Raw genomic sequence first — 23,391 nt, 5'->3', positions numbered from 1 at the left:
TGTATAGTGAACAGAGTGGTATCCACCTACAACAACATAGTGATAACATGGAGCTGTATAGTGGAGCTGTATTGTGAACTGAGTGGTATCCACCTACAACAACATAGTGATAACATGGAGCTGTATAGTGAAATGAGTGGTATCCACCTACAACAACATAGTGATAACATGGAGCTGTATAGTGGACTGAGTGGTATCCACCTACAACAACACAGTGATAACATGGAGCTGTATAGTGGAGCTGTATAGTGAACTGAGTGGTATCCACCTACAACAACACAGTGATAACATGGAGCTGTATAGTGGAGCTGTATAGTGAACTGATTGGTATCCACCTACAACAACATAGTGATAACATGGAGCTGTATAGTGGAGCTGTATAGTGAACTGAGTGGTATCCACCTACAACAACATAGTGATAACATGGAGCTGTATAGAGAACTGAGTGGTATCCACCTACAACAACATAGTGATAACATGGAGCTGTATAGTGGAGCTGTATAGTGAACTGATTGGTATCCACCTACAACAACATAGTGATAACATGGAGCTGTATAGTGAACTGAGTGGTATCCACCTACAACAACATAGTGATAACATGGAGCTGTATAGTGAACTGAGTGGTGTCCACCTACAACAACATAGTGATAACATGGAGCTGTATATTGGAGCTGTATAGTGGACTGAGTGGTATCCACCTACAACAACACAGTGATAACATGGAGCTGTATAGTGGAGCTGTATAGTGGACTGAGTGGTATCCACCTACAACAACATAGTGATACCATGGAGCTGTATAGTGAACTGATTGGTATCCACCTACAACAACACAGTGATAACATGGAGCTGTATAGTGGACTGAGTGGTATCCACCTACAACAACATAGTGATAACATGGAGCTGTATAGTGGAGCTGTATAGTGAACTGAGTGGTATCCACCTACAACAACATAGTGATACCATGGAGCTGTATAGTGGAGCTGTATAGTGAACAGAGTGGTATCCACCTACAACAACATAGTGATAACATGGAGCTGTATAGTGGAGCTGTATAGTGAACTGAGTGGTATCCACCTACAACAACATAGTGATAACATGGAGCTGTATAGTGGACTGAGTGGTATCCACCTACAACAACACAGTGATAACATGGAGCTGTATAGTGGAGCTGTATAGTGAACTGATTGGTATCCACCTACAACAACATAGTGATAACATGGAGCTGTATAGTGGAGCTGTATAGTGAACTGAGTGGTATCCACCTACAACAACATAGTGATAACATGGAGCTGTATAGAGAACTGAGTGGTATCCACCTACAACAACATAGTGATAACATGGAGCTGTATAGTGGAGCTGTATAGTGAACTGATTGGTATCCACCTACAACAACATAGTGATAACATGGAGCTGTATAGTGAACTGAGTGGTATCCACCTACAACAACATAGTGATATCATGGAGCTGTATAGTGGAGCTGTATAGTGAACTGATTGGTATCCACCTACAACAACATAGTGATAACATGGAGCTGTATAGTGAACTGAGTGGTATCCACCTACAACAACATAGTGATAACATGGAGCTGTATAGTGGAGCTGTATAGTGAACTGAGTGGTATCCACCTACAACAACATAGTGATAACATGGAGCTGTATAGAGAACAGAGTGGTATCCACCTACAACAACATAGTGACAACATGGAGCTGTATAGTGAACAGAGTGGTATCCACCTACAACAACACAGTGATAACATGGAGCTGTATAGTGAACTGAGTGGTATCCACCTACAACAACATAGTGATAACATGGAGCTGTATAGTGGACTGAGTGGTATCCACCTACAACAACATAGTGATAACATGGAGCTGTATAGTGGACTGAGTTGTATCCACCTACAACAACATAGTGATACCATGGAGCTGTATAGTGGAGCTGTATAGTGAACTGAGTGGTATCCACCTACAACAACATAGTGATAACATGGAGCTGTATAGTGAACTGAGTGGTATCCACCTACAACAACATAGTGATAACATGGAGCTGTATAGTGAACTGAGTGGTGTCCACCTACAGCAACATAGTGATAACATGGAGCTGTATAGTGGAGCTGTATAGTGGAGCTGTATAGTGGACTGAGTGGTATCCACCTACAACAACATAGTGATAACATGGAGCTGTATAGTGGAGCTGTATAGTGAACTGAGTGGTATCCACCTACAACAACATAGTGATAACATGGAGCTGTATAGTGAAATGAGTGGTATCCACCTACAACAACATAGTGATAACATGGAGCTGTATAGTGGAGCTGTATAGTGAACTGAGTGGTATCCACCTACAACAACATAGTGATAACATGGAGCTGTATAGTGGACTGAGTGGTATCCACCTACAACAACACAGTGATAACATGGAGCTGTATAGTGGAGCTGTATAGTGAACTGATTGGTATCCACCTACAACAACATAGTGATAACATGGAGCTGTATAGTGGAGCTGTATAGTGAACTGAGTGGTATCCACCTACAACAACATAGTGATAACATGGAGCTGTATAGAGAACTGAGTGGTATCCACCTACAACAACATAGTGATAACATGGAGCTGTATAGTGAACTGAGTGGTGTCCACCTACAGCAACATAGTGATAACATGGAGCTGTATAGTGGAGCTGTATAGTGGACTGAGTGGTATCCACCTACAACAACATAGTGATAACATGGAGCTGTATAGTGGACTGAGTGGTATCCACCTACAACAACATAGTGATAACATGGAGCTGTATAGAGAACTGAGTGGTATCCACCTACAACAACATAGTGATATCATGGAGCTGTATAGTGGAGCTGTATAGTGAACTGATTGGTATCCACCTACAACAACATAGTGATAACATGGAGCTGTATAGTGAACTGAGTGGTATCCACCTACAACAACATAGTGATAACATGGAGCTGTATAGTGAACTGAGTGGTATCCACCTACAACAACATAGTGATAACATGGAGCTGTATAGTGGAGCTGTATAGTGAAATGAGTGGTATCCACCTACAACAACATAGTGATAACATGGAGCTGTATAGTGGAGCTGTATAGTGAACTGAGTGGTATCCACCTACAACAACATAGTGATAACATGGAGCTGTATAGTGGACTGATTGGTATCCACCTACAACAACATAGTGATAACATGGAGCTGTATAGTGAACTGAGTGGTATCCACCTACAACAACACAGTGATAACATGGAGCTGTATAGTGGAGCTGTATAGTGAACTGATTGGTATCCACCTACAACAACATAGTGATAACATGGAGCTGTATAGTGGAGCTGTATAGTGAACTGATTGGTATCCACCTACAACAACATAGTGATAACATGGAGCTGTATAGTGGAGCTGTATAGTGAACTGATTGGTATCCACCTACAACAACATAGTGATAACATGGAGCTGTATAGTGGAGCTGTATAGTGAACTGATTGGTATCCACCTACAACAACATAGTGATAACATGGAGCTGTATAGTGAACTGAGTGGTATCCACCTACAACAACATAGTGATAACATGGAGCTGTATTGTGGAGCTGTATAGTGAACTGAGTGGTATCCACCTTCAACAACATAGTGATAACATGGAGCTGTATAGTGAACTGAGTGGTATCCACCTACAACAACATAGTGATAACATGGAGCTGTATAGTGGACTGAGTGGTATCCACCTACAACAACATAGTGATAACATGGAGCTGTATAGTGAACTGAGTGGTATCCACCTACAACAACATAGTGATAACATGGAGCTGTATAGTGGACTGAGTGGTATCCACCTACAACAACATAGTGATAACATGGAGCTGTATAGTGAACTGAGTGGTATCCACCTACAACAACATAGTGATAACATGGAGCTGTATAGTGAACTGAGTGGTGTCCACCTACAACAACATAGTGATAACATGGAGCTGTATAGTGGAGCTGTATAGTGGACTGAGTGGTATCCACCTACAACAACACAGTGATAACATGGAGCTGTATAGTGGACTGATTGGTATCCACCTACAACAACATAGTGATAACATGGAGCTGTATAGTGGAGCTGTATAGTGGACTGAGTGGTATCCACCTACAACAACACAGTGATAACATGGAGCTGTATAGTGAACTGAGTGGTGTCCACCTACAACAACATAGTGATAACATGGAGCTGTATAGTGGAGCTGTATAGTGAACTGAGTGGTATCCACCTACAACAACATAGTGATAACATGGAGCTGTATAGTGGACTGAGTGGTATCCACCTACCACAACATAGTGATAACATGGAGCCGGCAGGTGATCCAGGTCACAATAGAGGTCAAGCAGTGGGAGGAGGAAGAGACGTGGTGGTCAAAGGAATGGCAGGGGACGAGCACCCCTTCTGAGAGGTGGTCGTGGGCCTCGTTTGAGAGGTGTGGGGGAACGTGGTAGAGGACAAGGCCACGGACCAAGCACCCCTTCTGAGAGGTGGTTGTGGGCCTCGTTGGAGAGCTGTGGGGGAATGTGGTAGAGGACAAGGCCACGGACCAAGCACCCCTTCTGAGAGGTGGTCGTGGGCCTCGTTGGAGAGCTGTGGGGGAATGTGGTAGAGGACAAGGCCACGGACCAAGCACCCCTTCTGAGAGGTGGTTGTGGGCCTCGTTGGAGAGCTGTGGGGGAATGTGGTAGAGGACAAGGCCACGGACCAAGCACCCCTTCTGAGAGGTGGTCGTGGGCCTCGTTGGAGAGCTGTGGGGGGAATCTGGTAGAGGACAAGGCCACGGATCAAGCACCCCTTCTGAGAGGTGGTCGTGGGCCTCGTTGGAGAGGTGTGGGGGGAACGTGGTAGAGGATAAGGCCACGGACCAAGACAACGGCAGCAACAGCAAATGGTGTCCAATGAAATCCGAGCTATAGTTCTAGACCATGTCGTAAATCATGGCAGGACAATGACTGAGGCAGCTACAATGATTTAACCAAACCTCAGAAGATCAACCGTGGCCTCAATCATCAGAACTTTCTGCAATGAGAACCAGTAAGTCTTCAGCGTGCATTAAACATTTGGCTACTTTCAACTGTCAAATGACTTTATATTGCATGTCAATGTGTACCACAGAGTAGGTGATGTGACAAAATGTGATCTTACTGTCATTTTCCCAGCAGAATTGAGACTAGGCCAAATAGGGGCAGGCAGAGGGAACATTCTGATTGACCAATAAGAGCGGGCTGTGGACAATTTGGTTCGGGCCAGAAATGATATTCGCCTTACAGAATTTCGGCAGCACATCTTGGACAATGACGACATGTTCAACAATGTGGAAGCCATAAGTTTGCTGACTATTGCAGGCAGAAAAGGCACCAGGTGTCTCTAAAACAGATATACCTTGTGCCTTTGGAAAGAAATGCAGACTGAGTGAAGTAACTGAGAACTGAGTATGTTCAGTTTCAAGATGCCTGTTGTGAAAATTCCCAAAATGCTACATCATTGTAATCAGTAATTCTCTATCCAAAATGCATTTTTAGAGGGTGATGAAGCTGGATGCTGACGAAAACCATCACAAATTCCTCTGTTTGGATGAGGCAGGCTTCAACCTGGCCAAGACAAGGAGGAGAGGTCGGAAGTTAATTGGCCAACGTACCTGGACAACATCGCCATGTGTGCCTCTATATCAGAAGATGGTGTGGTGGGACGCAGACCTCGTATTGGATCATATAATGCAGCTCTCCTTGTAACCTTGATGAGCTAAATCAGGTCTGTAGAGCTGACGGCATGACCTATGTCATTGTGTGGGATAATGTCAGGTTCCACCAGGCTCAAATAGTGCAAGTATGGTTTCAGGCCCAACCACAATTTACCACCCTGTGCTTACCCCCATACTCTCCTTTCCTCAACCCGATTGAGGAATTTTTCTCCACATGGAGGTGGAAGGCATATGATAGGCGCCCTCACGAACAAGCCGCCCTTCTCCAGGCCATGGATGACACATGCAATGACATCACGGCAGACCAGTGTCAGGCCTGGATTCACCCGAAGATTCTACCCAAGATGTTTGGCTAATGAAAACATCCATTGTGATGTGGATGAGAACCTGTGGCCAAACCCACAAGGCAGGGTTGATGGAAATATAGAAGTACAGTCCTTTCAATCCTTTGTTTTGCTTTTTACAGTAAGACAGGTGAGGAACACTGCAGTGAGGTTTTACAGTAAGCCAGGTGAGGAACACTGCAGTGAAGTTTTACAGTAAGCCAGGTGAGGAACACTGCAGTGATGTTTTACAGTAAGCCAGGTGAGGAACACTGCAGTGAGGTTTTACAGTAAGCCAGGTGAGGAACACTGCAGCTGATGTTTTACATTAAGCCAGGTGAGGAACACTGCAGCTGATGTTTTACATTAAGCCAGGTGAGGAACACTGTAACTGATGTTTTACAGTAAGCCAGGTGAGGAACACTCTAATAGAGACGGTACTCTGTCTCTCTGCTTTACTCTGATACATTAATCTAATAGAGACTGGACTCTGTCTCTCTGGGATACTCTGATACATTAATCTAATAGAGACTGGACTCTGTCTCTCTGGGATACTCTGATACATTCAGACACAGTTGTTGTCAATAGAACATCAGCCTGTTTGGGTGGTTAGGGTGCAACACAAAGCCATACAGGTTGTGGGTAGATTAGACGAGACACAACAGGCCGTGGACGACACACAACAGGCCGTGGACGACACACAACAGGCCGTGGACGACACACAACAGGCCGTGGACGACACACAGAGGCCGTGGACGACACACAGAGGCTGTGGACGACACACAACAGGCCGTGGACGACACACAACAGGCCGTGGACGACACACAACAGGCCGTGGACGACACACAACAGGCCGTGGACGACACACAACAGGCTGTGGACGACACACAGAGGCCATGGACGACACACAGAGGCGGTGGACGACACACAGAGGCCGTGGACGACACACAGAGGCTGTGGACGACACACAGAGGCTGTGGACGACACACAGAGGCCGTGGACGACACACAGAGGCAGTGGACGACACACAACAGGCCGTGGACGACACACAACAGCCCATGGACGACACACAACAGGCCGTGGACGACACACAGAGGCCGTGGACGACACACAACAGGCCGTGACCATTCTGTCTGCTTGTCACTAAACGATGGGAGGAAGTTTATTCGCCTTTTGGGCAGTGGACTGCCAGTGTAGATAGATGAGAGTCAAGTCCAGCTCAGGCTAACAGATAAACACACAGTATGAATAGATACACCCCCCCCCCCCCTCTGTTCACACACACACACACAGGGACACAGATACACACATGAGCAGAGAGACCCCCCCTCCCACCCATACCTCTGCAGATGGGTCGGTCGTCGCTCCAGCCTACGTAGCTGTCTGTGACTCTCAGGCAGCTGATGCTCTTAGAGCCCTGCAGCTCATAACCCTCGTCACAGGAGAAGTGCACCGTGGTTCCCCGCCTGTAGGGGGAGGTAGAGAGACAGAGGGTTATTCACATGCAGCTCATAACCCTCGTCACAGGAGAAGTGCACCGTGGTTCCCCGCCTGTAGGGGGAGGTAGAGAGACAGAGGGTTATTCACATGCAGCTCATAACCCTCGTCACAGGAGAAGTGCACCGTGGTTCCCCGCCTGTAGGGGGAGGTAGAGAGACAGAGGGTTATTCACATAGAGATGGATGTATTGTAACTCTGGTCTTTAACCAATGTCTCGGGAAGGACAAAGACCGTCCTGAAGGGTTGTCTGCATGTGCAGGTTTTAGTGTTTAACACGTCTTGAAACAATCACAATCACATCCTCCAAAAACGCTTCCTGTTGTGACCTCACAGAGCGCTTTGTGGGGGACGGATCGTGCCCATTAGTCTGTATTAGACGCAATGACAGACCGGAGACACGTCACTGATACAGAGAGACACATGTATGTCCCAAACGGCCCACTATTCCCTATATGGTGGTACTACTATAGACCAGAGCCCTATTCCCTATATAGTGGTACTACTATAGACCAGAGCACTATTCCCTATATAGTGGTACTACTATAGACCAGAGCCCTATTCCCTATATAGTGGTACTACTGTAGACCAGAGCCCTATTCCCTATATAGAGGTACTACTATAGACCAGAGCCCTATTCCCTATATAGTGGAACTACTGTAGACCAGAGCCCTATTCCCTATATAGTGGTACTACTATAGACCAGAGCCCTATTCCCTATATAGTGGTACTACTATAGACCAGAGCCCTATTCCCTATATAGTGGTACTACTGTAGACCAGAGCCCTATTCCCTATATAGTGGCACTACTATAGACCAGAGCCCTATTCCCTATATAGTGGTACTACTGTAGACCAGAGCCCTATTCCCTATATAGAGGTACTACTATAGACCAGAGCCCTATTCCCTATATAGTGGAACTACTGTAGACCAGAGCCCTATTCCCTATATAGTGGTACTACTATAGACCAGAGCCCTATTCCCTATATAGTGGTACTACTATAGACCAGAGCCCTATTCCCTATATAGTGGTACTACTATAGACCAGAGCCCTATTCCCTATATAGTGGTACTACTATAGACCAGAGACCTATTCCCAATATAGTACAATACTATAGACCAGAGCCCTATTCCCTATATAGTGGTACTACTATAGACCAGAGCCCTATTCCCTATATAGTACAATACTATAGACCAGAGCCCTATTCCCTATATAGTGGTACTACTATAGACCAGAGCCCTATTCCCTATATAGTGGTACTACTATAGACCAGAGCCCTATTCCCTATATAGTACAATACTATAGACCAGAGCAACTATTCCCTATATAGTGGTACTACTATAGACCAGAGCCCTATTCCCTATATAGTACAATACTATAGACCAGAGCCCTATTCCCTATATAGTGGTACTACTATAGACCAGAGCCCTATTCCCTATATAGTGGTACTACTATAGACCAGAGCCCTATTCCCTATATAGTACAATACTATAGACCAGAGCCCTATTCCCTATATAGTGGTACTACTATAGACCAGAGCCCTATTCCCTATATAGTGGTACTACTACAGACCAGAGCCCTATTCCCTATATAGTGGTACTACTATAGACCAGAGCCCTATTCCCTATATAGTACAATACTATAGACCAGAGCCCTATTCCCTACACAGTACTCTCCCCTCTGTCTCTCCTCTGTTCATGTCCAGTACTCTCCCCTCTGTCTCTCCTCTGTTCATGTACAGTACTCTCCCCTCTGTCTCAGTCTCTCCTCTGTTCATGTACAGTACTCTCCCCTCTGTCTCAGTCTCTCCTCTGTTCATGTACAGTACTCTCCCCTCTGTCTCTCCTCTGTTCATGTACAGTACTCTCCCCTCAGTCTCTCCTCTGTTCATGTACAGTACTCTCCCCTCAGTCTCTGTCTCTCCTCTGTTCATGTCCAGTACTCTCCCCTCTGTCTCTGTCTCTCCTCTGTTCATGTCCAGTACTCTCCCCTCTGTCTCCCCTCTGTTCATGTACAGTACTCTCCCCTCTGTCTCCCCTCAGTCTCCCCTCTGTCTCTCATCTGTTCATGTCCAGTACTCTCCCCTCAGTCTCTCCTCTGTTCATGTACAGTACTCTCCCCTCTGTCTCTCCTCTGTTCATGTCCAGTACTCTCCCCTCTGTCTCTCCTCTGTTCATGTCCAGTACTCTCCCCTCTGTCTCTCCTCTGTTCATGTCCAGTACTCTCCCCTCTGTCTCCCTCTGTTCATGTACAGTACTCTCCCCTCTGTCTCCCCTCTGTCTCCCCTCTGTTCATGTACAGTACTCTCCCCTCTGTCTCCCCTCTGTCTCCCCTCTGTTCATGTCCAGTACTCTCCCCTCTGTCTCTCCTCTGTTCATGTCCAGTACTCTCCCCTCTGTCTCCCCTCTGTTCATGTACAGTACTCTCCCCTCTGTCTCCCCTCTGTCTCCCCTCTGTTCATGTACAGTACTCTCCCCTCAGTCTCTCCTCTGTTCATGTACAGTACTCTCCCCTCTGTCTCCCCTCAGTCTCCCCTCAGTCTCTCCTCTGTTCATGTACAGTACTCTCCCCTCTGTCTCCCCTCAGTCTCCCCTCAGTCTCTCATCTGTTCATGTCCAGTACTCTCCCCTCAGTCTCTCCTCTGTTCATGTCCAGTACTCTCCCCTCTGTCTCTCCTCTGTTCATGTCCAGTACTCTCCCCTCAGTCTCTCATCTGTTCATGTCCAGTACTCTCCCCTCTGTCTCTCCTCTGTTCATGTCCAGTACTCTCCCCTCTGTCTCTCCTCTGTTCATGTACAGTACTCTCCCCTCTGTCTCTCCTCTGTTCATGTCCAGTACTCTCCCCTCTGTCTCTGTCTCTCCTCTGTTCATGTACAGTACTCTCCCCTCTGTCTCTCCTCTGTTCATGTCCAGTACTCTCCCCTCAGTCTCTGTCTCTCCTCTGTTCATGTACAGTACTCTCCCCTCTGTCTCTCCTCTGTTCATGTCCAGTACTCTCCCCTCTGTCTCTCCTCTGTTCATGTACAGTACTCTCCCCTCTGTCTCTCCTCTGTTCATGTCCAGTACTCTCCCCTCTGTCTCCCCTCTGTCTCTCCTCTGTTCATGTCCAGTACTCTCCCCTCTGTCTCCCCTCTGTCTCTCCTCTGTTCATGTACAGTACTCTCCCCTCTGTCTCAGTCTCTCCTCTGTTCATGTCCAGTACTCTCCCCTCAGTCTCTCCTCTGTTCATGTACAGTACTCTACCCTCTGTCTCAGTCTCTCCTCTGTTCATGTACAGTACTCTCCCCTCTGTCTCTCCTCTGTTCATGTCCAGTACTCTCCCCTCTGTCTCTCCTCTGTTCATGTACAGTACTCTCCCCTCTGTCTCAGTCTCTCCTCTGTTCATGTACAGTACTCTCCCCTCTGTCTCTCCTCTGTTCATGTACAGTACTCTCCCCTCAGTCTCTCCTCTGTTCATGTACAGTACTCTCCCCTCTGTCTCAGTCTCTCCTCTGTTCATGTCCAGTACTCTCCCCTCTGTCTCTCCTCTGTTCATGTCCAGTACTCTCCCCTCTGTCTCCCCTCAGTCTCTCCTCTGTTCATGTCCAGTACTCTCCCCTCAGTCTCTTCTCTGTTCATGTACAGTACTCTCCCCTCTGTCTCCCCTCAGTCTCTCCTCTGTTCATGTCCAGTACTCTCCCCTCTGTCTCTCCTCTGTTCATGTCCAGTACTCTCCCCTCTGTCTCTCCTCTGTTCATTTACAGTACTCTCCCCTCAGTCTCTTCTCTGTTCATGTCCAGTACTCTCCCCTCTGTCTCTCCTCTGTTCATGTCCAGTACTCTCCCCTCTGTCTCTCCTCTGTTCATGTACAGTACTCTCCCCTCTGTCTCAGTCTCTCCTCTGTTCATGTCCAGTACTCTCCCCTCTGTCTCTCCTCTGTTCATGTACAGTACTCTCCCCTCAGTCTCTCCTCTGTTCATGTACAGTACTCTCCCCTCAGTCTCTCCTCTGTTCATGTACAGTACTCTCCCCTCTGTCTCTCCTCTGTTCATGTCCAGTACTCTCCCCTCAGTCTCTCCTCTGTTCATGTACAGTACTCTCCCTCAGTCTCAGTCTCTCCTCTGTTCATGTCCAGTACTCTCCCCTCAGTCTCTCCTCTGTTCATGTACAGTACTCTCCCCTCTGTCTCTCCTCTGTTCATGTCCAGTACTCTCCCCTCTGTCTCCCCTCTGTTCATGTACAGTACTCTCCCCTCTGTCTCAGTCTCTCCTCTGTTCATGTACAGTACTCTCCCCTCTGTCTCCCCTCAGTCTCTCCTCTGTTCATGTCCAGTACTCTCCCCTCTGTCTCTCCTCTGTTCATGTCCAGTACTCTCCCCTCTGTCTCCCCTCTGTTCATGTACAGTACTCTCCCCTCTGTCTCAGTCTCTCCTCTGTTCATGTACAGTACTCTCCCCTCTGTCTCTCCTCTGTTCATGTACAGTACTCTCCCCTCAGTCTCCCCTCAGTCTCTCCTCTGTTCATGTACAGTACTCTCCCCTCTGTCTCTCCCCTGTTCATGTCCAGTACTCTCCCCTCTGTCTCTCCCCTGTTCATGTCCAGTACTCTCCCCTCTGTCTCCCCTCAGTCTCCCCTCAGTCTCCCCTCAGTCTCCCCTCAGTCTCTCCTCAGTCTCCCCTCTGTCTCCCCTCAGTCTCCCCTCAGTCTCCCCTCAGTCTCCCCTCAGTCTCCCCTCAGTCTCCCCTCAGTCTCTCCTCTGTTCATGTACAGTACTCTCCCCCTCAGTCTCCCTGTTCATCAGTCTCCCCTCAGTCTCCCCTCAGTCTCTCCTCAGTCTCCCCTCAGTCTCCCCTCAGTCTCCCCTCAGTCTCCCCTCTGTCTCCCCTCAGTCTCTCCTCAGTCTCCCCTCTGTCTCCCCTCTGTCTCCCCTCTGTCTCCCCCCTCAGTCTCCCCTCAGTCTCCCCTCAGTCTCCCCTCTGTCTCCCCTCTGTCTCCCCTCAGTCTCCCCCTCAGTCTCCCCTCAGTCTCCCCTCAGTCTCCCCTCAGTCTCCCCCCTCTGTCTCCCCTCAGTCTCTCCTCTGTCTCCCCTCAGTCTCCCCTCTGTCTCCCCTCTGTCTCCCCCCTCTGTCTCCCCTCAGTCTCTCCTCTGTCTCCCCTCAGTCTCCCCTCTGTCTCCCCTCTGTCTCCCCTCTGTCTCCCCTCAGTCTCCACTCAGTCTCCCCTCAGTCTCTCCTCAGTCTCCCCTCAGTCTCCCCTCTGTCTCCCCTCTGTCTCCCCCCTCTGTCTCCCCTCAGTCTCCCCTCAGTCTCCCCTCAGTCTCCCCTCAGTCTCCCCTCTGTCTCCCCTCAGTCTCTCCTCTGTCTCCCCTCAGTCTCCCCTCAGTCTCCCCTCTGTCTCCCCTCAGTCTCCCCTCAGTCTCTCCTCTGTCTCCCCCCCTCAGTCTCCCCTCAGTCTCCCCCTCTGTCTCCCCTCAGTCTCCCCTCAGTCTCCCCTCTGTCTCCCCTCAGTCTCCCCTCTGTCTCCCTCTGTCTCCCTCTGTCTCCCCTCAGTCTCCACTCAGTCTCCCCTCAGTCTCTCCTCAGTCTCCCCTCAGTCTCCCCTCTGTCTCCCCTCTGTCTCCCCTCTGTCTCCCCTCAGTCTCTCCTCAGTCTCCCCTCAGTCTCCCCTCTGTCTCCCCTCAGTCTCCCCTCAGTCTCTCCTCTGTTCATGTACAGTACTCTCCCCTCAGTCTCCCCTCTGTTCATGTCCAGTACTCTCCCCTCTGTCTCCCCTCAGTCTCCCCTCTGTTCATGTACAGTACTCTCCCCTCTCTCTCAGTCTCTCCTCTGTTCATGTACAGTACTCTCCCCTCTGTCTCTCCTCTGTTCATGTACAGTACTCTCCCCTCTCTCTCAGTCTCTCCTCTGTTCATGTACAGTACTCTCCCCTCTGTCTCTCCTCTGTTCATGTACAGTACTCTCCCCTCTGTCTCCCCTCAGTCTCCCCTCAGTCTCTCCTCTGTTCATGTACAGTACTCTCCCCTCTGTCTCCCCTCAGTCTCCCCTCAGTCTCTCCTTTGTTCATGTCCAGTACTCTCCCCTCTGTCTCTCCTCTGTTCATGTACAGTACTCTCCCCTCTGTCTCTCCTCTGTTCATGTACAGTACTCTCCCCTATGTCTCTCCTCTGTTCATGTACAGTACTCTCCCCTCAGTCTCTCCTCTGTTCATGTCCAGTACTCTCCCCTCAGTGTCTCCTCTGTTCATGTACAGTACTCTCCCCTCTGTCTCTCCTCTGTTCATGTCCAGTACTCTCCCCTCTGTCTCTCCTCTGTTCATGTACAGTACTCTCCCCTCTGTCTCCCCTCAGTCTCCCCTCAGTCTCCCCTCTGTCTCCCCTCAGTCTCCCCTCTGTCTCCCCTCAGTCTCCCCTCAGTCTCCCCTCAGTCTCTCCTCTGTTCATGTACAGTACTCTCCCCTCAGTCTCCCCTCAGTCTCCCCCCTCAGTCTCCCCTCAGTCTCTCCTCAGTCTCTCCTCAGTCTCTCCCTCTGTACTGTCTCCCCTCAGTCTCTCCTCAGTCTCCCCTCTGTCTCCCCTCAGTCTCCCCTCAGTCTCCCCTCAGTCTCCCTCAGTCTCCCCCCTCAGTCTCCCCTCTGTCTCCCCTCTGTCTCCCTCTGTTCAGTCTCCCCCCTCTGTCTCCCTCTGTTCTGTCTCCCCCTCTGTCTCCCTCTCTGTCTCCCCTCAGTCTCCCCTCAGTCTCCCCTCAGTCTCCCCTCTGTCTCCCCTCAGTCTCCCCTCAGTCTCCCCTCAGTCTCCCCTCAGTCTCCCCTCTGTCTCCCCTCTGTCTCCCCTCTGTCTCCCCTCAGTCTCCCCTCTGTCTCCCCTCTGTCTCCCCTCTGTCTCCCTCTGTCTCCCCTCAGTCTCCCCTCTGTCTCCCCTCAGTCTCTCCTCTGTCTCCCCTCAGTCTCCCCTCTGTCTCCCCTCTGTCTCCCCTCAGTCTCCCCTCAGTCTCCCCCCTCAGTCTCTCCTCTGTTCAGTCTCTCCCTCAGTCTCCCCTCAGTCTCCCCTCTGTCTCCCCTCAGTCTCCCCTCTGTCTCTCCTCTGTTCATGTACAGTACTCTCCCCTCAGTCTCCCCTCTGTTCATGTACAGTACTCTACCCACAGTCTCTCCTCTGTTCATGTACAGTACTCTCCCCTCTGTCTCTCCTCTGTTCATGTACAGTACTCTCCCCTCAGTCTCCCCTCTGTTCATGTACAGTACTCTACCCACAGTCTCCCCTCTGTTCATGTACAGTACTCTCCCCTCAGTCTCCCCTCTGTTCATGTACAGTACTCTACCCACAGTCTCTCCTCTGTTCATGTACAGTACTCTCCCCTCTGTCTCTGTCTCTCCTCTGTTCATGTCCAGTACTCTCCCCTCTGTCTCCCCTCTGTTCATGTACAGTACTCTCCCCTCTGTCTCCCCTCTGTTCATGTACAGTACTCTCCCCTCTGTCTCTGTCTCTCCTCTGTTCATGTACAGTACTCTCCCCTCTGTCTCTCCTCTGTTCATGTACAGTACTCTCCCCTCAGTCTCTCCTCTGTTCATGTACAGTACTCTCCCCTCTGTCTCAGTCTCTCCTCTGTTCATGTACAGTACTCTCCCCTCTGTCTCCCCTCAGTCTCCCCTCAGTCTCTCCTCTGTTCATGTCCAGTACTCTCCCCTCAGTCTCCCCTCTGTTCATGTACAGTACTCTCCCCTCAGTCTCTCCTCTGTTCATGTACAGTACTCTCCCCTCTGTCTCTCCTCTGTTCATGTCCAGTACTCTACCCACAGTCTCCCCTCTGTTCATGTACAGTACTCTCCCCTCTGTCTCCCCTCAGTCTCCCCTCAGTCTCTCCTCTGTTCATGTACAGTACTCTACCCACAGTCTCCCCTCTGTTCATGTACAGTACTCTCCCCTCAGTCTCCCCTCTGTTCATGTACAGTACTCTCCCCTCTGTCTCAGTCTCTCCTCTGTTCATGTACAGTACTCTCCCCTCTGTCTCCCCTCAGTCTCCCCTCAGTCTCTCCTCTGTTCATGTACAGTACTCTCCCCTATGTCTCTCCTCTGTTCATGTACAGTACTCTCCCCTCTGTCTCTCCCCTGTTCATGTCCAGTACTCTCCCCTCTGTCTCAGTCTCTCCTCTGTTCATGTACAGTACTCTCCCCTCTGTCTCCCCTCTGTTCATGTACAGTACTCTCCCCTCTGTCTCTCCTCTGTTCATGTACAGTACTCTCCCCTCTGTCTCTCCCCTGTTCATGTCCAGTACTCTCCCCTCTGTCTCTCCTCTGTTCATGTACAGTACTCTCCCCTCTGTCTCTCCTCTGTTCATGTACAGTACTCTCCCCTCAGTCTCCCCTCAGTCTCCCCTCTGTCTCTCCCTGTTCATGTCCAGTACTCTCCCCTCTGTCTCTCCTCTGTTCATGTCCAGTACTCTCCCCTCTGTCTCCCCTCTGTCTCCCCTGTTCATGTACAGTACTCTCCCCTCTGTCTCTCCTCTGTTCATGTCCAGTACTCTCCCCTATGTCTCTCCTCTGTTCATGTCCAGTACTCTCCCCTCTGTCTCTCCTCTGTTCATGTCCAGTACTCTCCCCTCTGTCTCAGTCTCTCCTCTGTTCATGTACAGTACTCTCCCCTCTGTCTCTCCTCTGTTCATGTACAGTACTCTCACCTCTGTCTCTCCTCTGTTCATGTCCAGTACTCTCCCCTCTGTCTCAGTCTCTCCTCTGTTCATGTCCAGTACTCTCCCCTCTGTCTCTCCCCTGTTCATGTACAGTACTCTACCCACAGTCTCTCCTCTGTTCATGTACAGTACTCTCCCCTCTGTCTCCCCTCTGTTCATGTACAGTACTCTACCCACAGTCTCCCCTCTGTTCATGTACAGTACTCTCCCCTCAGTCTCTCCTCTGTTCATGTACAGTACTCTCCCCTCAGTCTCCCCTCTGTTCATGTACAGTACTCTCCCCTCAGTCTCTCCTCTGTTCATGTACAGTACTCTCACCTCTGTCTCCCCTCTGTTCATGTACAGTACTCTCACCTCTGTCTCTCCTCTGTTCATGTCCAGTACTCTCCCCTCTGTCTCAGTCTCTCCTCTGTTCATGTCCAGTACTCTCCCCTCTGTCTCAGTCTCTCCTCTGTTCATGTACAGTACTCTCCCCTCTGTCTCAGTCTCTCCTCTGTTCATGTACAGTACTCTCCCCTCAGTCTCTCCTCTGTTCATGTCCAGTACTCTCCCCTCTGTCTCTCCTCTGTTCATGTCTCAGTTCACTCTCCCCCTCTGTCTCTCCTCTGTTCATGTACAGTACTCTCCCCTCTGTCTCTCCTCTGTTCATGTACAGTACTCTCCCCTCAGTCTCTCCTCTGTTCATGTACAGTACTCTCCCCTCTGTCTCTCCTCTGTTCATGTACAGTGTCTCTCCCTCTGTTCATGTACAGTACTCTCCCCTCAGTGTCTCCTCTGTTCATGTACAGTACTCTCCCCTCTGTCTCATGTTCATGTCCAGTACTCTCCCCTCTGTCTCCCCTGTTCATCAGTCTCCCCTCAGTCTCCCCTCACTGTTCATGTCTCCCCTCAGTCTCCCCTCTGTCTCCCCTCAGTCTCCCCTCAGTCTCCCCCCTCAGTCTCTCCTCTGTTCATGTACAGTACTCTCCCCTCAGTCTCCCCTCAGTCTCCCCTCAGTCTCTCCTCAGTCTCCCCTCTGTCTCCCCTCAGTCTCCCCTCAGTCTCCCCTCAGTCTCTCCTCAGTCTCCCCCCTCAGTCTCCCCTCAGTCTCCCCTCAGTCTCCCCTCAGTCTCCCCTCAGTCTCCCCTCTGTCTCCCCTCAGTCTCCCCTCTGTCTCTCCTCTGTTCATGTACAGTACTCTCCCCTCTGTCTCTCCTCTGTTCATGTCCAGTACTCTCCCCTCAGTCTCTCCTCTGTTCATGTACAGTACTCTCCCCTCTGTCTCTCCTCTGTTCATGTACAGTACTCTCCCCTCTGTCTCTCCTCTGTTCATGTACAGTACTCTCCCCTCTGTCTCTCCTCTGTTCATGTCCAGTACTCTCCCTCAGTCTCTCCTCTGTTCATGTACAGTACTCTCCCCTCAGTCTCCCCTCTGTTCATGTACAGTACTCTCCCCTCTGTCTCTCCTCTGTTCATGTCCAGTACTCTCCCCTCAGTCTCTCCTCTGTTCATGTACAGTACTCTCCCCTCAGTCTCCCCTCTGTTCATGTACAGTACTCTCCCCTCTGTCTCTCCCCTGTTCATGTACAGTACTCTCCCCTCTGTCTCTCCTCTGTTCATGTCCAGTACTCTCCCCTCTGTCTCTCCTCTGTTCATGTACAGTACTCTCCCCACAGTCTCCCCTCTGTTCATGTACAGTACTCTCCCCTCAGTCTCCCCTCTGTTCATGTACAGTACTCTCCCCTCTGTCTCCCCTCTGTTCATGTACAGTACTCTCCCCTCAGTCTCTCCTCTGTTCATGTCCAGTACTCTCCCCTCAGTCTCCCCTCTGTTCATGTACAGTACTCTCCCCTCTGTCTCCCCTCAGTCTCCCCTCAGTCTCTCCTCTGTTCATGTACAGTACTCTACCCACAGTCTCCCCTCTGTTCATGTACAGTACTCTCCCCTCAGTCTCCCCTCTGTCTCCCCTCAGTCTCCCCTCTGTTCATGTACAGTACTCTACCCACAGTCTCCCCTCTGTTCATGTACAGTACTCTACCCACAGTCTCCCCTCTGTTCATGTACAGTACTCTCCCCTCAGTCTCCCTCTGTTCATGTCCAGTACTCTCCCCTCAGTCTCCCCTCTGTTCATGTACAGTACTCTCCCCTCTGTCTCAGTCTCTCCTCTGTTCATGTACAGTACTCTCCCCTATGTCTCTCCTCTGTTCATGTCCAGTACTCTCCCCTATGTCTCTCCTCTGTTCATGTACAGTACTCTCCCCTCTGTCTCTCCCCTGTTCATGTCCAGTACTCTCCCCTCTGTCTCTCCTCTGTTCATGTACAGTACTCTCCCCTCAGTCTCCCCTCAGTCTCCCCTCTGTCTCTCCCCTGTTCATGTCCAGTACTCTCCCCTATGTCTCTCCTCTGTTCATGTACAGTACTCTCCCCTCTGTCTCTCCCCTGTTCATGTCCAGTACTCTCCCCTCTGTCTCCCCTCTGTTCATGTCCAGTACTCTCCCCTCAGTCTCTCTGTTCATGTACAGTACTCTCCCCTCTGTCTCAGTCTCTCCTCTGTTCATGTCCAGTACTCTCCCCTCTGTCTCAGTCTCTCCTCTGTTCATGTACAGTACTCTCCCCTCTGTCTCAGTCTCTCCTCTGTTCATGTACAGTACTCTCCCCTCAGTCTCTCCTCTGTTCATGTCCAGTACTCTCCCCTCAGTCTCTCCTCTGTTCATGTCCAGTACTCTCCCCTCTGTCTCTCCTCTGTTCATGTACAGTACTCTCCCCTCTGTCTCTCCTCTGTTCATGTACAGTACTCTCCCCTCAGTCTCTCCTCTGTTCATGTCCAGTACTCTCCCCTCTGTCTCTCCTCTGTTCATGTACAGTACTCTCCCCTCAGTCTCTCCTCTGTTCATGTCCAGTACTCTCCCCTCAGTCTCTCCTCTGTTCATGTACAGTACTCTCCCCTCTGTCTCTCCTCTGTTCATGTCCAGTACTCTCCCCTCTGTCTCCCCTCAGTCTCCCCTCAGTCTCCCCTCTGTCTCCCCTCAGTCTCCCCTCTGTCTCCCCTCAGTCTCCCCTCAGTCTCCCCTCAGTCTCTCCTCTGTTCATGTACAGTACTCTCCCCTCAGTCTCCCTCAGTCTCCCCTCAGTCTCCCCTCAGTCTCCCCTCAGTCTCTCCTCAGTCTCCCCTCAGTCTCCCCTCAGTCTCCCCTCAGTCTCTCCTCAGTCTCCCCTCAGTCTCCCCTCAGTCTCTCCCTCAGTCTCCCCTCAGTCTCCCCTCAGTCTCCCCTCAGTCTCCCCTCAGTCTCCCTCTGTCTCCCCCTCAGTCTCCCCTCTGTCTCTCCTCTGTTCATGTACAGTACTCTCCCCTCTGTCTCTCCTCTGTTCATGTCCAGTACTCTCCCCTCTGTCTCCCTCAGTCTCCCTCAGTCTCCCCTCTGTCTCCCCTCAGTCTCCCTCTGTCTCCCCTCAGTCTCCCCTCAGTCTCCCTCAGTCTCTCCTCTGTTCATGTACAGTACTCTCCCCTCAGTCTCCCTCAGTCTCCCCCTCAGTCTCTCCTCTCAGTCTCCCCTCTGTCTCCCCTCAGTCTCCCCTCAGTCTCCCCTCAGTCTCTCCTCAGTCTCCTCCTCAGTCTCCCCTCAGTCTCCCCTCAGTCTCCCCTCAGTCTCCCCTCAGTCTCCCCTCTGTCTCCCCTCAGTCTCCCCTCTGTCTCTCCTCTGTTCATGTACAGTACTCTCCCCTCTGTCTCTCCTCTGTTCATGTCCAGTACTCTCCCCTCAGTCTCTCCTCTGTTCATGTACAGTACTCTCCCCTCTGTCTCTCCTCTGTTCATGTACAGTACTCTCCCCTCTGTCTCTCCCCTGTTCATGTACAGTACTCTCCCCTCTGTCTCTCCTCTGTTCATGTCCAGTACTCTCCCCTCAGTCTCTCCTCTGTTCATGTACAGTACTCTCCCCTCAGTCTCCCCTCTGTTCATGTACAGTACTCTCCCCTCTGTCTCTCCTCTGTTCATGTCCAGTACTCTCCCCTCAGTCTCTCCTCTGTTCATGTACAGTACTCTCCCCTCAGTCTCCCCTCTGTTCATGTACAGTACTCTCCCCTCTGTCTCTCCCTGTTCATGTACAGTACTCTCCCCTCTGTCTCTCCTCTGTTCATGTCCAGTACTCTCCCCTCTGTCTCTCCTCTGTTCATGTACAGTACTCTCCCCACAGTCTCCCCTCTGTTCATGTACAGTACTCTCCCCTCAGTCTCCCCTCTGTTCATGTACAGTACTCTCCCCTCTGTCTCCCCTCTGTTCATGTACAGTACTCTCCCCTCAGTCTCTCCTCTGTTCATGTCCAGTACTCTCCCCTCAGTCTCCCCTCTGTTCATGTACAGTACTCTCCCCTCTGTCTCCCCTCAGTCTCCCCTCAGTCTCTCCTCTGTTCATGTACAGTACTCTACCCACAGTCTCCCCTCTGTTCATGTACAGTACTCTCCCCTCAGTCTCCCCTCTGTCTCCCCTCAGTCTCCCCTCTGTTCATGTACAGTACTCTACCCACAGTCTCCCCTCTGTTCATGTACAGTACTCTACCCACAGTCTCCCCTCTGTTCATGTACAGTACTCTCCCCTCAGTCTCCCCTCTGTTCATGTCCAGTACTCTCCCCTCAGTCTCCCCTCTGTTCATGTACAGTACTCTCCCCTCTGTCTCAGTCTCTCCTCTGTTCATGTACAGTACTCTCCCCTATGTCTCTCCTCTGTTCATGTCCAGTACTCTCCCCTATGTCTCTCCTCTGTTCATGTACAGTACTCTCCCCTCTGTCTCTCCCTGTTCATGTCCAGTACTCTCCCCTCTGTCTCTCCTCTGTTCATGTACAGTACTCTCCCCTCAGTCTCCCCTCAGTCTCCCCTCTGTCTCTCCCTGTTCATGTCCAGTACTCTCCCCTATGTCTCTCCTCTGTTCATGTACAGTACTCTCCCTCTGTCTCTCCCCTGTTCATGTCCAGTACTCTCCCCTCTGTCTCCCCTCTGTTCATGTCCAGTACTCTCCCCTCAGTCTCTCTGTTCATGTACAGTACTCTCCCCTCTGTCTCAGTCTCCTCTGTTCATGTACAGTACTCTCCCCTCAGTCTCTGTCTCTCCTCTGTTCATGTACAGTACTCTCCCCTCTGTCTCAGTCTCTCCTCTGTTCATGTACAGTACTCTCCCCTCAGTCTCTCCTCTGTTCATGTCCAGTACTCTCCCCTCAGTCTCTCCTCTGTTCATGTCCAGTACTCTCCCCTCTGTCTCTCCTCTGTTCATGTACAGTACTCTCCCCTCTGTCTCTCCTCTGTTCATGTACAGTACTCTCCCCTCAGTCTCTCCTCTGTTCATGTCCAGTACTCTCCCCTCTGTCTCTCCTCTGTTCATGTACAGTACTCTCCCCTCAGTCTCTCCTCTGTTCATGTCCAGTACTCTCCCCTCAGTGTCTCCTCTGTTCATGTACAGTACTCTCCCCTCTGTCTCTCCTCTGTTCATGTCCAGTACTCTCCCCTCTGTCTCCCCTCAGTCTCCCCTCAGTCTCCCCTCTGTCTCCCCTCAGTCTCCCCTCTGTCTCCCCTCAGTCTCCCCTCAGTCTCCCCTCAGTCTCTCCTCTGTTCATGTACAGTACTCTCCCCTCAGTCTCCCCTCAGTCTCCCCTCAGTCTCCCCTCAGTCTCCCCTCAGTCTCTCCTCAGTCTCCCCTCAGTCTCCCCTCAGTCTCCCCTCAGTCTCTCCTCAGTCTCCCCTCAGTCTCCCCTCAGTCTCCCCTCAGTCTCCCCTCAGTCTCCCCTCAGTCTCCCCTCAGTCTCCCCTCAGTCTCCCCTCTGTCTCCCCTCAGTCTCCCCTCTGTCTCTCCTCTGTTCATGTACAGTACTCTCCCCTCTGTCTCTCCTCTGTTCATGTCCAGTACTCTCCTCTCTCAGTCTCTCCTCTGTTCATGTACAGTACTCTCCCCTCTGTCTCTCCTCTGTTCATGTACAGTACTCTCCCCTCTGTCTCTCCTCTGTTCATGTCCAGTACTCTCCCTCAGTCTCTCCTCTGTTCATGTACAGTACTCTCCCCTCAGTCTCTCCTCTGTTCATGTACAGTACTCTCCCCTCAGTCTCTCCTCTGTTCATGTCCAGTACTCTCCCCTCAGTCTCTCCTCTGTTCATGTACAGTACTCTCCCCTCAGTCTCTCCTCTGTTCATGTACAGTACTCTCCCCTCTGTCTCTCCTCTGTTCATGTACAGTACTCTCCCTCTGTCTCTCATCTGTTCATGTCCAGTACTCTCCCCTCTGTCTCTCCTCTGTTCATGTACAGTACTCTCCCCACAGTCTCCCTCTGTTCATGTACAGTACTCTCCCCTCAGTCTCCCCTCTGTTCATGTACAGTACTCTCCCTCTGTCTCCCCTCTGTTCATGTACAGTACTCTCCCCTCAGTCTCTCCTCTGTTCATGTCCAGTACTCTCCCCTCAGTCTCCCCTCTGTTCATGTACAGTACTCTCCCCTCTGTCTCCCCTCAGTCTCCCCTCAGTCTCTCCTCTGTTCATGTACAGTACTCTACCCACAGTCTCCCCTCTGTTCATGTACAGTACTCTCCCCTCAGTCTCCCCTCTGTCTCCCCTCAGTCTCCCCTCTGTTCATGTACAGTACTCTACCCACAGTCTCCCCTCTGTTCATGTACAGTACTCTACCCACAGTCTCCCCTCTGTTCATGTACAGTACTCTCCCCTCAGTCTCCCCTCTGTTCATGTCCAGTACTCTCCCCTCAGTCTCCCCTCTGTTCATGTACAGTACTCTCCCCTCTGTCTCAGTCTCTCCTCTGTTCATGTACAGTACTCTCCCCTCTGTCTCCCCTCAGTCTCCTCTCAGTCTCTCCTCTGTTCATGTCCAGTACTCTCCCCTATGTCTCTCCTCTGTTCATGTCCAGTACTCTCCCCTATGTCTCTCCTCTGTTCATGTACAGTACTCTCCCCTCTGTCTCTCCCCTGTTCATGTCCAGTACTCTCCCCTCTGTCTCTCCTCTGTTCATGTACAGTACTCTCCCCTCAGTCTCCCCTCAGTCTCCCCTCTGTCTCTCCCCTGTTCATGTCCAGTACTCTCCCCTATGTCTCTCCTCTGTTCATGTACAGTACTCTCCCCTCTGTCTCTCCCCTGTTCATGTCCAGTACTCTCCCCTCTGTCTCCCCTCTGTTCATGTCCAGTACTCTCCCCTCAGTCTCTCTGTTCATGTACAGTACT

General features: G+C 50.6%; 1 protein-coding gene across 1 annotated transcript in view; it reads right to left on the bottom strand.

The window, feature by feature from the left end:
* The window catches only part of LOC135551653 (CUB and sushi domain-containing protein 2-like), a 947,993-nt gene that overhangs the window by 489,601 nt on the left and 435,001 nt on the right, over positions 1-23,391 (bottom strand). Inside the window, 1 exon segment of the mRNA XM_064982833.1 lies at positions 7,386-7,510. Within this exon segment, the coding sequence (XP_064838905.1) occupies positions 7,386-7,510 (125 nt within the window).

The sequence above is a fragment of the Oncorhynchus masou genome, chromosome 13 (genome assembly GCF_036934945.1).
Source record: "Oncorhynchus masou masou isolate Uvic2021 chromosome 13, UVic_Omas_1.1, whole genome shotgun sequence".
In the NCBI taxonomy this organism is placed as follows: domain Eukaryota; kingdom Metazoa; phylum Chordata; class Actinopteri; order Salmoniformes; family Salmonidae; genus Oncorhynchus; species Oncorhynchus masou.
The sequence above is the reverse complement of the archived record's forward strand: the minus strand, read 5'-3'. Positions and strand labels throughout refer to the sequence as shown.